We start from the raw sequence: 19,126 nt of genomic DNA, 5'->3' as shown, positions 1-19,126 counted from the left end.
TCTGAAGCAGGTTCCAGGCTCTGAGCTGTCAGCACAGAGCCCGACGCAGGGCCGAACCCACGAACCGCAAGATCATGACCTGAGCCGAAGTCGGCTGCTCAACCAACGAAGCCACTCAGGAGCCCCAAAATGGAACACAGTTTAAAAATAAAACAAAACCTCAAACAAATTAAAAAACAGATAAAAATACTTCATCAATCTTTTGATGCAGAGCTGTATCACACAAGCCAAAAAGAACAGCTCCTGAGAGTAGATGTAAAACCGTTTACTCTGCATAGGAAAAGGCATCAATTCATATAGAAGTTATCATGCCTAAATTATGCCAATAGTCTCAGTACAAATTAAAGATGTAATGGGTCTTATGTCACCCGGAATAATCTAACAAACACTCCATTGATATAACAATTCTTTATAAAGCAACCTGCCATGGCCAGGGACAGTGGTCTGTGAAGAAAACACTGAAATATTAGGCAGTAAAAGTCTAACCACAACCTTTTTCTCTTTCCTTTTTTTTTTTTTTTTTTGAAAAAGGTCAAGATTATAAATATTAAAAACTTAATTTGACTGGATAATGAATATCTTGAACACCCCAGTTGCTTCTTTTTCATCGTATTCACTACTTTGCAGATTTTCATCATTAGCAATTCACATGAAGATGGCCATAAACCAAACATGATGAATGCTACCAGATACACAAAAATTAATCTTATATTACATGCTCAGAACCAAATCTCTCAGCTTGTTAGGCACAGCTAAAAGGAACAATGTTATTGAAAGAAGAGTTCAACTGGAATACAGTTAAAGATACTCTTGCCTCACTCTTTAGAAGGGCAAGCTACCTTCTCTGGCTCGGGTAAGACTTCAAGCTTCCTTCAGGTTTAGCTTAGATGTCACTCCCTTCAGGAAGCTCTTCTAGATTCACCAAGCCCAGGTTAGACACCACTTGCTCTCTCTCTGTGCTCATCCCCTACTTACCCTGCTCCCTACTGCCTCCTCCAGGGCACAGATCACAGCAGGTATCCACCACATTTTTTGTAATTATATGCAGAGCTGTCTGTAACCTCTGCCGAACTAAAAACTGTGACAGCAGGAAAGGGATTTTTCTTTATGCTTTATCCTCTGTACCTGCACTCACTACGCCTGGCACATGATAACTTACTAAAAAATTCTTAGGTGAAAGAATAGATGGAAGAAATATTACAACAAGCTGGAGATTAACAGGTAAGTGGACATTTTTAATTCTTAAATAAGTAGAATGTGATTGAAATAATACAGAAGGTTTATACTCCAGTTCTTGGCACCACATATAGAACATGGCCAAATATTTTTATTGTGAAAACAGTATAAATACATTGTATATACAGCCTGTTGGGGAGATAAATTTAAAAAATCACTTAGTAGCACAAAAACAATTATAATATTTGAGGTCTTTCTTCCTCTGAAATCTTTACCTTTCTTCCTCTGTATCAAAACTCACTAGAGGCAAGAACATGGTTCTGTGCAGTTCCTAGAAGACCACTGCATTCTATGACGTCACAAAAGTCCCCTGCAGCAAAGAGCTAGGTCTCCTACCAAACTGTTCTATTATAGCAACAACAACAACAACAACAACAACAACAACAACATTGACGACCATGACAGATGCTAACACGCTGCAGTAACTCTACCTATGCTAATTCCACGGTTAGGAGGAACCAGAAGGAAAGCTACAGGGTAAAACACAGCTTGGGCCAATGTGTAAGAAGGAAAGAGGAGGAAAGAAAACACACCGCGCCAAAGCAAGCTGTCTCTTCTCCGTTTTCAAAAGGAGCACACAAAAGCTTAGAGCCTCTGATGGAGTTCTGGCTGCTGCTGCTGAGCCAGTTGATGTTCGTCTGTACCATGAGGTACAGTGCTGTTCCTCCTATTTCACAACTCTCTTTCTGAGGCTAAATGAGCTACTAATGAGAGCATTCTTAGAGCTCCCTCAAAGGAACTCAAGGTCACGTTACTTTCATTGTCCCTGGGATCATATTTATTAAGAGGTCTCTCTTTGTCATTCTAATTTAAAGGAGCCAAATCTCGTACATCAGAATGCCTTGGGAATCAGTGGTAGAGCTGACAATTTTGATAATTCTACAGAGGGTTAAGGATGGTTTAGATTCTGCACGGTGCACTGTGCTGAGAAGACGGGGGTACACTATTTAAAACACTATCACGCCTCCCTGAGGAAGAATTACTGACCCCAGATTCAGTCATTCCCCACTACATTGGGCTCTCTTTTGCCTATTTCCTACTGACTTAAGTGTCTTTCCATGTAGAGAGACAAAAGTGTTACTCATGCTGAATATTTATGGGTGTCAGTGAAGTGAAGGAAAAAGAAATACCCAGAGGAAACTTTCAAAGAAACTAGCTCATGCTATTTACTTTGAGACTAAGAGCCATTTTCTAATTGGTGCTATCTGGTCCCATAAAAGTAAATTCGTATTGGAAAATGCAAAGTTAATAACCAAGGAATAACCTACTGGGAGAGAGAAGATGACCAAGAAGCTGAAACACTCACTGTTCCTGCAATTATTGAGCTGAGGTTAGAAGAGCGCAGCAAATAAAACCTGGGAACATGCCAGGAGAGCCCTCTAAAGCTGACATCACAAAATCCTAGCATCTATTCTTGTTTATGAGAGGCAAAGTAAAAAAGACGCAGCCGAACTGGAGCAAGACAGTAAAAGTGCATTAGTGCTAATATTATAAATAGCAGTAGCAACGGCAATTACTACTGTCAAAACTGTAGTGTATATGGATTTACTTGCGAATACTTTTATTTATCTAAAAACAATCCTGGTTTTACTTTACACTACCTTTATTCATTTTCACGGAGGTCATTTTAACAGAGAAGGGAAGAGGGAGAAAAACAGAAGTAGAGCATAAATAGGAATTTCACGCATAGGCTGTTACTTCTAACTACCCCACATCCTGTCTTTGTTCAAGAATGGCAAATTGGTTTTTCCTTGGGTAGGAATCCCAGCAGACAGATACAGGCCATACTGAGAATGACTGCTTGGGCTAAATGGAAAGGAATATATCCTAGATGGGGCATGGAGAGATCAACCACCAGTAATATGGACCTGTCATCCTGGGTCTAGTCCAGTGGGAGATGTTGCTCCTTGAGGGATATGCGGCAATGTCTGAAAATATTTCTGGTTGTCCCAACTGGAGAAGCACTGGGGCAGTACTGGTGGTAGAGGCCAGGGAAGATGCTTAACAGTCCACAATCACTCCCAACCCACCAAAACAAAGAACTATCTGGGCCAGAATGTCAGTAATGTTGGAAGTTGGGAAACCACAATTTAGTCAAACCTACCATACAGTGAGTTCAGGGATCAAGTCTTTACCCAAATGACATAAAACTGGAAGGAAGCTACCCATCCTAATGCTGGAATAATTCTATTCAATTTCATTGGAGTATTAGATCTACAGAGTCGATGTGATTTACATAGGTTATGCTGATCTGCCCCTAACTTAGTATTGTGATCACAGATTATTTTATCCCTTAAAGCCTTGGTTTCTTCAACTACAAGAAGAGAGCATTAGACTAGATAATCACTGTTATCATAAACAAAAACAAAACTGCTGATAAGTTCCTTAGTCCTTGTTGATACTCTTTAACAAAAGACGATTTTTCTTCAGTTTAAGACAAGTTTACCAATTCCTTTCAATCCCTGTTAAAGCAGACTTACTAGCTGTGCCCAAAATTAAAACTATTTTAATTTTCATTGAATGCTTAATTATTTTCCATATGAACATTCTTCTTTGAGATGCTTTGGCATCTCAAGGTATTCTGACCTTCTTTTCCCTCACTATTACACTATCTGAACTTGGCTGCTCCAACCCTCTATTCTTTTATTTATTTATTTATTTATTTAATTTTTTTTTTCCAACGTTTATTTATTTTTGGGACAGAGAGAGACAGAGCATGAACGGGGGAAGGGCAGAGAGAGAGGGAGACACAGAATCGGAAACAGGCTCCAGGCTCTGAGCCATCAGCCCAGAGCCCGACGCGGGGCTCGAACTCACGGACCGCGAGATCGTGACCTGGCTGAAGTCGGACGCTCAACCGACTGCGCCACCCAGGCGCCCCACCAACCCTCTATTCTATCATCTCCTGTATCATTTAAACTATTAGGGCCAATCATATAGCTGCTTATAATTATACTTCTCTTTTTTCACTCTATAAATCTCCTTTATCAATTAATTGATTCAAATACTTCAGGGCCTTCGTTGTGCCTATGACCATAACACTGGACACAGGAGTAGAGGCAAGAGCTGCATGTGTTGGTACAAAAGACAGTTTCTACCTCTGAGGCATTTACAGGCTAAGAGGATGAAACACGTGAAGCTATTAGAGAACAAGTCGTATTAACGAGGTGGTAGCAGGGCAATGTCACTCCGAGGGTAAGAAATGCCAGAAAAATGAAATGAAATTTCTACTGCACACAGATTAAGGATGACCCAGAAGCTATCATAAAAAATGTTAGGAAAAAAACTTCAAAGGTTGGTTCTGTGTTTTAAAGGTATGTTAGACAGATATGCAAAATATGTTGAACAACAAACTGTAAGAACCAATGAATGTTCTCTCCAGAAAGTAAAATTATTCAGAAACAGTTCCAAGTTAAAGACGAGACAACATGCCCAAAATGAAGTGACTTGAGCCAAGCCTCATATCAGCAAACCAAGATATTTAACCTACTTGCAGCTTCAGTCTCTCCTAGGAATGTGACCGACAGCCAGTCAATATGGAATCACCTGGTCAGCACTAGTGAGGTCATCTGCCCAAAAGACCATTTCCATCCCCAATAGGAAGGTGACCTTGTCTGAAATAATCCAATCTTCAATTAAAAAAAAAAAAAATTCCTTTCCCTGCTCTCCTCTACCTATACCTTTCATTTTTTAAAGCTCTTTGGAGGATCTCTGTACCTGCTAATGGGATGCTGCCTGATTCATGAATTGTTGAGTAAATCCATTAAAATCTTTCAATTTTACTCAACTGAATTCTCTCTTTTAAAAGAAATTAATCATGTCAAACCATACATGTTGAGTTAGATCACATCTATCAAAATGGAGATCCCACAAACCATCTCTGAAAAAGGGACATTTATTTTAGAACTAAGGGACAGCACACTTAACCATACTGATAGTTCATCAAGGTCTCAACATGTATACCAAGGAACTTTCTGAAGCAAAGTATGCATATTCACCCTCAAAGCTCAATATCAGCACTATGCCCTAAAATGAAGTTATTTAACCCCTATGACACACGTTTAAATATTTTTTTAAATCATAATCAAATTATTTTCACCTCTGGTGCCTCTTGTGGTATTGAAACTGCTATGTCCACTACCTAGTCTGCTATTATGTCCACTACCCAGTTGTCCAAAGGCTGATATCTCAAGTTTCTGGTATCACTTGGGAAGACCGCACTTTAGATGTCATTTCAGTATTATAAAAATAATTCTATGTTTAAACGAACACAAGATCAAAATAAAGATTAACTCTGAAATGCCCCCTGTCAGCACCGTCTCCTTAGAGGATAATCTTTTTTTGAGATTTTTTCATAATGGTCTTACTCAAAACCAGATTCTAGCTCTTTGTGGCCTCTCTCTCCAACTCCAAAATCTCCAGCTAGTGGTCAAGCTTTCCTTCAATCTGTCATGACTTCATCTGTCATTAGTATCTCCCTTCTGCCTAAGGAGGCTCATTGGCTTAGAATGCCCATGAAGTGTAGTGCCCTCAACTTTTAAATCAATGCAATCTCAATTTAATCTAATACACAGTACTATGAAAACAAATGCTGAGCAAATCACACTATTATTCAATTGATCACATTCCATCTGTTTTTGGCATGGTCGCAAATAAGTCCACATTGCAAATGAACAGATTTTAAATTGAGAGGACTGGTCAAGCACTGTTTATGTATAAGTTTTCCATTGTTCTATGTATTTGTTACTTAATTTTATATCAAAGAATATGAAAGTATAACTGCTCTTTTTCAAAATTCAGAGAGAATTTTTAATAACACTCTCAAGAGTCCTTTGACAGTGAATCAAAAAAATATTCTGCCTCTGTTTGCATTAAATATACCCTAGTGCATCCAGTACTTATGCATAAAGGATCCAGAAGGAGAAAGATGGGAAGAATAGAGAAAGAAAAAAACAACTCTTATTAAAACACTCTTAAAACTAACAGTGATTACAGAAATAATAAGAGAGCCCCTAAGATAATGAGAAGACTACACGACGTTGGACTCTACACACCCTTTGGATTCAAAGGAGAAGAGTCATATATTTAGTGCTACCAGAAGTAAAAACATACCTAATTTTATTCTCCGTATCGTCACTGTCCGATTCTGCAGAGCTTCTGTACTTATCTGGATCTGGAAGTGTGCTTGGATCAAATCCATCATCATCATCATCATCACTCCAATCCAGAAAAGCTTCCTCTTCATCTCTGACCTAAGAAAACACAAGGGAAATTGTGGTTTAAGAAAACAGCTGATGAATAATCAGGTCTTATTTCTAGATCCAAATAAATACTTCTCTAATTAAGAGCCTCAAATTGAAGCCTTCTATTGTGGTGAAAGCCTCTATGTGACTTTCCGAACGATAATCATTTGCAAAGAGAAAGAAATCCCATGTCGTTTCAAAATTACAATGAAAATATGGTTCAGAAAGTAAATCACCATTAAGTCCCTTAAGCACAACCTTAGAAAAATTTTATTTTTCACAGAACTTAACTGTCAAAGAAATAAAGTATAAATAAAGTTGTCTTAGTGCTCCTGTTCACACACAAGTGAATTTCAAACTTCCCAAAAATATTATGTGAAAATATAAAAGGCCAGAAGAGAAGGTACAGGAATTCCTTTGTTGTCTGATGGCCTTATGACCACAGTAATCTAAGTGTTAAAATTAACAATCAGGTCTATATAAGCTCATTAATAACGAGTGTTCTAAATTCCAGTATAAGTATGAAGTCACTAAAAACAATGGGAAAGGAGAGAAATACCAAGAAACAGGAAAGGCAGTAATACATGGAAGAGGTTGGGAATAATTCAGTTTCATGCAAGCAGGTACGTAGGTGGGTTTTTTTTGCTTTTATTTTATAGTGGGTTATTTTTGTCAAAGAACAAAGTAATATAATGTTAAAATAAACTTACTACACGTTTATGTAATGACCACCTTTATAGAAAATTTATTTCTGGCACACTGTGCTTCTTGTCTACTCGGTTACAAAACCAAGCATCGCCACATGCATTTAACAGATTATAAGTAGGACTAAAAAAAATTCTGGATGAAATTCTCTCCGTTACCATCTTTATAATTCTTCTTCACACCATGTGAGACAAACGTCAATGATTCTGTTTTCAAATGTTTAATGTTCTTTCCCAGAAAGTGAATAATAACTCAGAATAGCACAGCAAGTGAGGGTGCAGGCCGCCATAGAGGCCCTCTAACACTTTCTGAACATCTCTCCCTTAATAACCTCTAAACATAACAAAAGGAAGAAGAAAAGAAAAGAAGGATTAGTCACCACTGCAAAAGGCCCCTACTGCTTTCCTGGTAACTCTCCCTGCTGACAATAACAGGCCTGAAAAAAATATATCAAAATTGGGGAGGGCTGTCATCAGAAGCAGTAAGCAGCATCCTCCACAGCAGACTATATGGTTTACTTGAAAATAATCAAGGATATCAACAAAAAGTGAGTATCATCATATGTTCAAAAACACTAATCTCCTGGGCTACAAGATCTTTCCAATTTTCCAGTCAGATGCTCTCAAAGGAATTTGAAGACAGAGCAGACTCAAAACGACTCTCAACTTTTCGGGCTTAGGACACCTTTACACTTAAAAAGTATGAAAGACTCCACAGATCTTCTGTGAACATGCATTATGTACTGTATTAGAAATTAAGATTAAAAAAATGAATTTAAAAGTAACAATAAAATTCACTACATATTAACATAAGCGGCATATTTTATGAAAAACAGCCATAATTTCCCACAATAAAAGAACACTGTTTTATATTTTTGCAAGTTTCTTTAATAGCCAGTTTAAAAGAAGACACCAGGAGGCCCAAATGTACTCTGCCTTCACAGTGTATTGTTCCAGGTCAAGTATATGAAGAAAATCCAGTCTCTCTGAGATAGGAAAGGGAGGAGTCATTTAATAGCCTTTCCAGGTAACTGCACCTGACTTTCGTTTGATAACATAAACCCTGGTGAGTACTTTTTTTTTTTTTTGAGAGAGAAAGAGAGAGAGAGAGAGAGAGAGAGAGCGAGCGAGCATGAGCAGGGAAGAGGGGCAGAGGGAAAGAAAGATAGGAAAGGGCCAGAGAGAGAGAGAGAGACAGAGGGAGGGAGAGAGAGAGAGAATGATTATGAACCTTAAGCAGGCTCCATACTCATGGTGAAGCCTGAGGCATGGCTCAATTCCACAACCCTGGGATCATGACCTGAGTTGAAATCAAGAGAATGGTCAAGCACCTGAGTGGTCCAGGCACTCCGGTTCTTAACAAATAGTTGTAACGCAGAATCTGAAGCCATTCTGTACTATTACATTAAAATCCATTGGTCTACTTTTCACTTTGAACATATCCTTTACCAGTGAATGATTGCATAACATCATGCATCAGCTATTTGGAAAATACTGGTTCACTGAAGTACGCAGATCTTCCTTACATGGATCTTGAAATGTTGACACGTTTTATTATACAATATTTTTTTAGGTCACATTTGTTAATATCACATTGATATCATAAGAAGTGCCTTGCAAAAAAAGTATGGGGAAGCTACTGGTGGATACAAGCTTTCCAAAATATTTTCTTCACATTTTATGGTTAACAGCAAATATTTTTTATTTTTCCCTTGAAATGCAAGCAAGAAGTATCATTTTCCTCGGGTTGCTTTCAAACATTTCTCTTCATCACAGAGTTTTACCATATTATGTCTGGGGCAAGGTGTTCTTTGTGTTCGTCTTTCTTGGGGCTCTGCAAGCTTCTTGGATCTATCATTTCATGTTTTTCACTAAATTTGGGAAAATTTTGGCCATTATTTCTTCAAATATTTGTATGCCTCTATGTCATCTCTCCTTCCACGATTGCAAGGACATGTATATTGGCCTACTTCACAGTTCTCTGAGCTTTTGCTCACTTTTCTTCAATTTTTTTGTGTGTTTTTGTTTTGTTTTTAAGATTTTATTTTTAAGAAATTTCTACACCATATGTGGGGCTCGAACCCACAACCTGGAGATCAAGAATCACACACTCTACCAACTGAACTAGCCAGGCACCTATCTTACTGCTCTTTGGACAGGGTCATTTCTACCCTGTCTTCAGGTTTGCTATTCCTTTCTTCCGATATTTCCAAAGTACTTTTGAAGCCATCCAGCAATTTTTTTTTTTTCCAACGTTTATTTATTTTTGGGACAGAGAGAGACAGAGCATGAACGGGGGAGGGGCAGAGAGAGAGGGAGACACAGAATCGGAAGCAGGCTCCAGGCTCTGAGCCATCAGCCCAGAGCCCGACACGGGGCTCGAACTCCCGGACCGCGAGATCGTGACCTGGCTGAAGTCGGACGCTTAACCGACCGCGCCACCCAGGCGCCCCCAGCAATTTTTTTTTTAAAGTAATTCAGTTCTAGAACTTCCAAGTTTTTTTGTTGTTGTTGTTGCTGTTGTTGTTTTTTAATTTTATTTTTGAGAGAGAGACAGGGTGCAAGCTGGGGAGTAGCAGAGAGAAAGAGAGAGAGACAGAATCTGAAGCAGGCTCCAGGCTCTGAGCTATCAGCGCAGAGCCCAATGTGTGGCTTGAACTCAAAGACTGTGAGATCATGACCTGAACCAAAGTCAGATATCCAACTGAACTAAGACACCCAGGTGCCCCAAGTTTGTTTTGTTTTAAACATAGTTTCCATTGCTCTGAGATCATCTCTGCTTATTCATTCATATTATACTTTCCTTTAATTCTCTGAACATACCTTAATTCCTGAACATATTTAAAATAGCTGCTTTGAAATCTTTGCTTAATTCAAATCTGGCCTAATCGTTTCTTTGAATGCCTTTCTCTTCAGTATGGATCACATTTTCCTGCCTAACTCCATCTCTAGTATTTTTGTAGAAAAATAGACATGGCTGATATGGAAATTGAATTCTGTCCCATTTTTCTGAGGACTACTGGATTTATATTCTATTAGGCAGTTATCTTACTTGGATTCAAACCACAAACTCCAACTCAGGGTGCTCGGCTGCTTATATCTCTGTATTGTCCTTATGGCTTCCAATTGCTACTTTTTTAGCCTGGCTTCCTATGAGCCTATAAAATGTGACACTCAGTCAAGGATTTAAGCAGAGTTAGGCTCACTCTCTCTATGGTTTCCTTGTGGGTGGGAATAACTCTAATTTCTACCTGCTCTGTGGGCATGAGACCTATGCTCTGACACTTCAAGCAGAATATTTCATTTAACTGCATTTTAACACCTAATACCATTTAATATGCTCTTTTAGCATTTATTATAAAGCACGTGGCCATAAGATATCTATAACAGGAGAAAGAAATTAGACAGTGAGACTCAGTATAAATATCTCATTCAATACTCCAGTGTACAGACTTAACTATTTGAAGGAAAATACTCAGAACGATGAAAGTTTGTGTTAATATAACTCTTCCAATTAACAACATTTGGGTTCTGCTGCTTCCTGATTTATAAGACAATCACAGCATTGATGCCTATACCATACTGTCTGTACTGCAATGACACCTTAATTCATGACAATGACAGATGAATTTAAATTCACAATCACTCCTTTCAGAAAACACAATTTCAAACTACTAGAAATGTAGGGATGATGGAAAAAAAGGCATTTTTTATATTGATCTTTCTTATTTGGCTCATTCTTTGTACAGTCAGAAATACAGAACTATAAATCTGTAATATGAACATATAATGTGCTTCTTTGATGCCTTCAATTTATTAAAAACTAAGCAAAAACATTATCATTTACAACAAATACAAAGCATAAATAAAAGTCACTAGGAGTAGTGCCATAATGAAAACATTCTGGAGAAAAGTACTTTCTCGTGTCTTTCTCGCGAGGTCTAGTTTAGAAGTATGCTCCTTCTAGCCATAGAAGGTAGCAGCAAAAAAAAAAAAAAAAAAAAAAGATGTAGCTGATTTTGTCTTTCTTTGTGGTTCCACAAATCATTTAAAAGAATATTTATAAAAAAGGCACTATACTCATTTTTACCTCCTTTTGGGTTCACCTTTGTGAGAACACAAATACTCTGATGTACCCCTGTGTGTTAGGACCCCATGGCTAGAAACTTATGGCAAAGGGAATGTTTAAGCATTTTAGTAGGAAAGTAATTAAATCTTTTCCTTAGAAATGCTACACCTTGACAGCAATGGGAAGGGTGGTTGGAAGGTAGGATATCAATTTAAAAACTATAATAATCCAAGTGGAACGAGGGATTCAAGGAAGAAAGTAGCCATGGAAGTGGAGGTGGGGACAGGCCTGAGAGATGTTAAGGAGAGAAAACCAATCAGGTTCTGTGGACTAAATGGGTACATAATAATAATTCCTGGGAATCAATATGCACAGAAGCATAACGGTATATGTCAAATACAGTTTAAGAAAGCAACTTGGTAAATACTGTGAAGATGCCTTACAAAAACACTTTTATTCAAGTCCACATGACCAGGTTCTGGGGATGCAGAGTGAATGAGACACTTGGCCATACCCTACCTTGACCATAAAACGAACTGTTCTGGGATAGTTACCCGTGGAGAAGCGTTAGCATGAAAGCCAGGTTCTGCTATTTCTGGGGAATAGCCAAGCAACAGTGAATGGACTCCACTGGCCCTGCTAAATGCCTAATAGCTTACAGAACGAAGTCTTCAAGTTATGGGACCTTGAACATGTAGCTGATTGATTATGGATCCTAACTGTCAACATGCTTCTCTTGAGTTACTTCTAGGCTGAAAGATGAAAGCTCTCCTGCACCTAACTAATCACTCTCTCACCTCTTCTCCCCAACCCCAGCTCAAAACAAAACCAGAACCCCTACTGTCACACCTGCACTCCTCTCTTCTCTCTTAAGGCCAGACAAGTAAGGCCTCACACACACAGAGATCAGGGTCACCTCTATGAACCGGCTGTTCCTGAAATACAATTTCAGAACCTCTGAGGAAAATATTTCACCTAAAGTAAGAATGGCTTTTCCTAAAATAGTTACTTGGAAGACTCAATCATAAGTAGGACAGAAGAAAATATCTGAAAAAGAAATGTAACTCAACTGACTTCTATTTTGTTTTTGGTTTTGAGGATGGCAAGAAACACAGATGCGAAGTATCGCACTCCAACAACAGATCACAAAGGGCTCTGACGTACTTCATCTTATGTGATTCGCAAGCCCTATGAAGTAAGAAGGTAACCATTGTCTCGTTTTCAAATTGAAAAAACTGCGATTTAGAGGACAAAATAACTTAACCAAGGTCACATGAACCTGGATGTACAGGTCTTCTCCTGTATCACCCTGAATCTCAATTTTCCCCCATAAAAATCTCTGGATTTGCTGCTGGTACAAACATTTCTTCAGAAGCGGGCATATTTTATAAGGTTCCTAAAACATGGAGCACTGCTTTCCATGCAACTTGTGTGCACCCACCTCTGCTCTGAATGCCCTGGTCTCCCAAGTACATCTCCAGTGTCTCCTGCGTGCAACCCCACACTAGCTTCCTCATGAGACTCCCCAGAACCATTCTTCCCCTCTCTCTGATCACATCAATTCTCTATGTTGTAATTAGAATGTTGTGGTTGCTTTTTCTTAAGTTTCAAATCTGATCGTGTCTATCACCTGCTTACAACCTTTAGGACACAACTTCTTTCAGGTCCTAGACCAAGTCAAGCCCCTTCTCACCTCAATGTCCTCCCACCGGGTATTTTTCCACGGACTCCTCTTCCACTTCCCCTTGCCTGGTGTATGGTGGTTTTTGACACCAAACGTGGTATCCTTTCGACACCAATTTCCCAGTGCCAAACGAGTGTCCTAGTAATTCAACTCTGACACCATGCAGCGTTAGCAGAGAACCGACAGGTAAAGGGCTCAGTGCCACAAGATTGCCAACACATCAGATGCCAGCTGCAGATGGGGCCCCCAAGTTACCTGTGCTTCCCCGCGGCCAACTACAAATTCAGGGAGTCTCACGACCCCCTCCTCACACATTCCATAATTCTGTATAATGATTCAGAACTCAGGGAACTGCCCTGCTTATGACTGCCAGTTTATTTATTCTAAAGGTTGCAACTCAGAAACAACCAAAGGGAAGAGAGGCGTAGAGCAAGGTATGGAGTGAGGATGGGGTGCAGAGCTTCCAGGCCCTCTCCAGGTGGGCCACCTTCCTAGCATGTCGACATAGTCACCAACCTGGAAGTTCTCAGAATCTTGCTGTTCGAGAATTTTTGTTGTTGTTTTGTTTTTTAATGTTTATTTATTTTGAGAGAGAGAGCACAAGCAGGAAAGTGGCAGAGAGAGAGAGAGAGAGAGAGAGAGCAAAAGGGAGGGGCAGAAAAGAGAGGAGAGAGAGAGCATCCCAAGCAGGCTCTGTGACAGCAGCACAGAACCTGAGGAGGGGCCCAATCCCACAAACCGTGAGACAGTGGGCTGAGCCAAAACCAACGGTCAGCCACCTAACTGGCTGAGCCACCAGGTGCCCCATGTTCATGAGTTCTTATAACTCAATTTCTAGGCCCAATTTCCTCCCAAGAGGTGGGGGGTGGGGCTAAAAGTTCCCACCCTCTAATCATGTGTTCTTTCTGGTGACCAGTCAGTCCCCTTCTGAAGCTATCTAGAGACTCCTCCTTGAGTTATCTCATGAACATAAACTCAAGTGTGCTGGACAGGGGCTCCTTATGAGTAATAAAATACTCCTATCACTCAGGAAATTCCAAGGATTTTAGAAGTTCAATGTCCAGAACGAAGAACAAAACCAAATAGATTTTTTATTATATCACACGTGGTTAATTCCAAGTCATCAAGTCTCAGATTAAACATTTCTAAACATCATCCTTAGTAAAATTTCTTGTGGATTTCTCTTCAGTGCTACACCTAGAGTGAATTCATTATTTAATGTCCTTATTCCTTCCTAGGGGCGCCTGGGTGGCTCAGTCAGTTGAGCGTCCAACTTCAGCTCAGGCCACGATCTCACAGCTCATGAGTTCGAGCCCTGCGTCGGGCTCTGTGCTGACAGCTGGAGCCTAGAGCCTGCTTCGGATTCTGTGTCTCCCCCTCTCTCTGACTCTAACCCACTTGTATTCTGTCTCTCTCTCTCTCAAAAATAAATAAACATTAAAAATTTTTTTTAAAAAAGCAGAATGTCAGCTTTGACACATCAAAATTTCCTAAGGGGAAAATTCCAAAATTTATAATAAACTACTTCTGATCCTGTAAAAGAATGTAAAAGTGGTGAAGAAAACAAAATTTTAGAGAAAAATGATGTATTCAAAACACATTTTGTTCTCACTAATAAAACTTCAAAATAACTTTCTAAGAAAGCATTAATACTTCATAGTTTTGAAATTTAAAATAAAGATTCTGATTGATGAAGACAGCCAACCATCTTCAGTAGTTAGGGATGGACTGATTTTCTGAGATTTACCCAAGCTATAAATCCCAGGTACGAACTTCCTGAGTGAAGAAATTATGGAAATGGTTTTTCTGAACTAGAAGCACAAAAAGGTTAATGATATTAAAGGCTGAAAGTCAGCATCTATCTACTGAGACACACGTACCGCATGGTAAACACAGGAGCAGCTGACAGTGCTGACAGGTCCCTGCTCCTGAACCACAATTCCAAATTTTAATAGCCTGACTCCTTCACTTTTTAATGATGATGGTGTACTAATTAAAACATTTCAGAATATTTTCAGTTTCTAGCTGCTGGAAATTTATTTCATAATGCTAACGTTGGGCTTTGGCCTAAGGCTGATGTGTCTACTCGGTTCTTTGGTATCTGGCCAAAGTGGGTATTTTCTGCACTTCTAATATGTACACTGGCTGAACTGCACTCGAATCCCCAACTCTGATCAAGGGTTCTGGACTCTACAATTCAGGAGTTCTTGCTCAGAAATATATCTATCTGTCCTAATTTCCAGCATTAATGAGACAAACCTAGCAAATCAGAGGAAGGCAACACCTTTCAGCCCTGGCCACCCGATCACATAGGAACCTGAGAAGGGAACACGGAATGTTGAGGATGATAAAACAAGGACATCAGGGGGAACAAGCAGGAGAATTCAGGCAAAGGCCATCTGTTCAGATAATTTCTTTCTTAAATCCAGTTGGGCTTACCCGAATTCCAGCCAGTACCTTCTTAATTTTTTTCAAGCATTCCAAAACAAAAGAAATATTTGACTGAAAGACTATAAGGAGGCAATATACTTAATACATGAAGTGAACATAGTTCAGAATGACAGGCAAAGGGCTCGCACATGAAGATTCAAAGCCTCAAGAGCAAGTCCCAAATTTTAAAGAATCTTCAGAATTTGGAATATTCAATCAACAACTATTTACCAACACACTTGCTGTTGAGCACTGCTATAGAATGTAATCTGAAACACAGCATTGACAGAAGAGACTATGATTCAGCATTTTAACCTTAATAAGACTTTCAACAAAATGAAATTCCTTCTAAAACTGCCTTGCACAAAATTCATTATTCTTCCTAAATTACTTATTTACTTGCTTACTTAATATATGACTCTCTCAAAGAGCTCTGAAAGATAGGGAGGATGCTACAATTTCATAACATCCTATTAAATAATAGTGCTTTCCATTATGGATCATCTTTCTCACTCTCTTCTTTCCAGAGGAAAGTTACACCAAATAAGATATTAAAGAAAATACAAATTCGTTTGCCACTATTGTCATAACGAATGCTTTAATATAAAACAAGTCACAAGACCCTGATTTGACTGCCCCCGCCACTGGCTGGCTGTGTGTCCTGAGGCAATTTACTAACTCTGGGAGGTTGTTTCCTCATCTGTATAATCTAAACGCTGCCATCTACCATTCAATGTTGCTGTGAGCGTCCAGTGAGAAAAGCACAATAAGAAGTCTGCAATAATGTTTATCATCAATAGTAGAACTGTACAAACAGCAAAAAAACATTCCAGCAGTTTGGTGATCTTATCCTTTTTAAGTATCCTCTGCTTTCTCCAAATATAATTCTAACATGGGCAGAAATGTGCAATAGATTTAATCTCTTTAGGAAATGATGTTATTCATAACAAAAAAATAAAGAGGAGATTATACACAAAAGAGAATAGAACTGAAACCATACAACTGATTAAGGTCACAAAGAGTTCACAGTATCAATGTTAGAATGTTAGCAAAAGTAGTTCAAGAATAAATAAAAATACTATTTTGTAAACCAAGTAGTAAATAGTCTGATCAATGGACTATTAGTCAACAGTGACAAGGACTGATAGATGTAACAACATGGGTGAATTTCAAACGTACCTTGCTAAGTGAAAGAGAATGGACCTCAGAGGCTATATACTCAGTGATTCAACTTATATTAAAATCTGGTAAAAACAACAACAAACCAGGGACAGAAAACAGATCAGGGATTGCCAGGAGTTGGGGGGCGGGGTCAGCAAGGAAGAATTTTTTGAGATGATGAGGAACCTATTGTGTATCTTTGATGGTGGCAGGCGAACACACCTATGCACTTGTCAAAATCCCTGAGTGAACACCACAGTGAATTTTACATGTATACTAATAAAGGACCCCCAAGAGAATACTTTAATGGTGTCTAAAGGTGTTCACAACGAAACAGTAGATTATAAAGACTATCTAGTAAAAAAAAAAAAAAAAAAAAAAAAAAATGTATTGGGGAAGCTTTGGGTGGTGGACATGGATTACAGAATTTTCCTTCTTTAAATCAAGAAGTGTCTTACAATGAGTAAGTAATGTTTTTGAAGTCAAAGAGATGAAATATTGTTTTTGCAAGACTCTACAAGAAGTTTGTATGGCCTCTCCAATATGGTAACAGGGTGGGCTGTGGATTAGAAGTTCTTAACATAGGGTTCCTGGAAGCCACAAAACTAATGAAACAGTATCAAAAAATTATTAGTATAGACATATACACATTTTGGAGGGAAGAAGAGCCATAACTTTTAACAGTCCATGAGCCACCAACCACCCCTCCTGCCTCCTGTCTCTGGTCAAGAACTAATGCTTGGTACAACTGTATTTCTTGGGACTGAACAGATTCTACGAACATAAGCCTCAAATTAGACAGTTCTGAATCTTGAAGGATCATTCATCCCTGAAAGCCCTGAACATGATTTAGGTTTCAATTACCTAATGACATATGCCAGTCTTAAGAACTGTTTCAGGCTGCTGACAAGCAGAAAAACAGAGAAGTCATAAACTCAACATTTTTAAGGGCAAGAATTCCTAACAGCAATTCATAAAGCAGCCAAAGAATGAGTGGGATTGTGTACCCCTCTGCCACATGGCTATATCTGCAATCTTTGACCAAAATTTTCATTTCTGTAACAGAGCCAAGTTAGGCTCTAGCTTTAAAGCAACATAACAGTGACGAGACGGGTTTTTAGTCATGTGAATGATTAGCTTTATTACATTCCTTGTGGTTTGTTCTATCCATTCATCATTTTTTCAAGGGGAAATCCAAGGACAACCTCAACTTCTCTCAGTGAGCTAGTGGAAAACTACTCCCTGCAGGGTCTAAAACTGGCACATGTTTGGTGAAAATTATATAGCAATTTAAAATCATCATTAAATTGAATGAATTCAGGTTTTGACAAATGCATATGAATGAACCCAACAGAACGTGAAAATTCACTAACCGTGAGCATTCAAAAAGGTAAAAATGCTTTATTGTGTGTGAAGCATCCCCTACAGATGTAAAAGTTACAAATCACGATGGTGTATTTCCCAAGGAAATAGGTGATTCTGATATCACTGAATGAGATGTCAGCGAATGAACATTCCCAAACGAAACCAACTTCTCCTTTTAGCATTTTATAGAGAGGGGCTTCGGTCACTTCTGCTAAGACTGCCGTGTTCTGAGAGTCTGCTTCCTAATAAAATTAGATCATTTCCAATATGGGCTGATCTTACATAAACTGTCTGTTAAAAAAAAAAATCACAGTAATAAAAATTTTTTCTTCTTTGTTTTCCCTCCCTCCCACTCCCAATATTATCACATCAGTGACTCCAGGGGAGAGGAGAAGAGATCAAACAAGGACTTTGAGATTACAGGGTACTTTGCTTTGGGAAACAAGTGGTTCTTAAAAAAGTTAATAAGAGAGTTACCAAACAAGCAATTCCAATCCTAGGTATACACCCAAGAGAAATGGAATTATATGTCCAGACAAAAACTTACACATAAATAAAACTTGCACACAGCAGTATTATTCATGATAGCCAAAAAGTTTAAACAACCCAAATGCCCTAACAAATGATAAATGGGTAAGTAAAATGTAGGATATGCATACAATGAAATGTCACTCATCAGTGAAAGAAAGGAAGTACAGGAGTCTTCATCCATGGTTTCGGTTCTCTGCAGCAAACCACGGGCTGGAAGCAGATGATCTTGTGACATACTGTCAGAAAGTCAACAAAGCCCAGCGCCACATCACAGTGCCTATGTCATTTCCTTCACTTCATCTCATCACGTAGGCATTTTATCATCTTACATCATCACAAAAATAAGAGTACAGTATAATAAGGTATTTTGAGACAGACACCATATTCGCATACCTTGCATCATAATACAGTGTTATAAATGTTCTACTTTATTGTTATAAATCTCTTATTGTGACTAAATTATAAATTAAACTTTATCATAGGTATGTACAAGGAAAAAATAGTGCAAATAGGGTTTGGTACTATCTACTGTTTCAGGCATCCACTGGGGGTCCTGGACATATTGCCATGGTAAGGGGGAACTACTGTATATATGTCCCTACGTTACTGACTCTATTAATCTAGAAGTACTTTACGAGAAGTAAACAGATTTTATTTCTCTTTGTATCCCTCAAAGCCCCTTATCATGTGCACCTTGCACATA

General features: G+C 38.7%; 1 protein-coding gene across 1 annotated transcript in view; it reads right to left on the bottom strand.

Moving 5' to 3' along the window:
* The window catches only part of DDX10 (DEAD-box helicase 10), a 281,324-nt gene that overhangs the window by 29,978 nt on the left and 232,220 nt on the right, over positions 1-19,126 (bottom strand). The window contains exon 17 of the mRNA XM_040482918.1: positions 6,349-6,488. Coding sequence (XP_040338852.1) covers positions 6,349-6,488 — 140 coding nt within the window. The remainder of the gene's footprint in view (positions 1-6,348; positions 6,489-19,126) is intronic.

Source organism: Herpailurus yagouaroundi, unplaced genomic scaffold (assembly GCF_014898765.1).
Source record: "Herpailurus yagouaroundi ecotype Mexico unplaced genomic scaffold, PumYag 161, whole genome shotgun sequence".
Classification (NCBI taxonomy): Eukaryota; Metazoa; Chordata; class Mammalia; order Carnivora; family Felidae; genus Herpailurus; species Herpailurus yagouaroundi.
The sequence above is the reverse complement of the archived record's forward strand: the minus strand, read 5'-3'. Positions and strand labels throughout refer to the sequence as shown.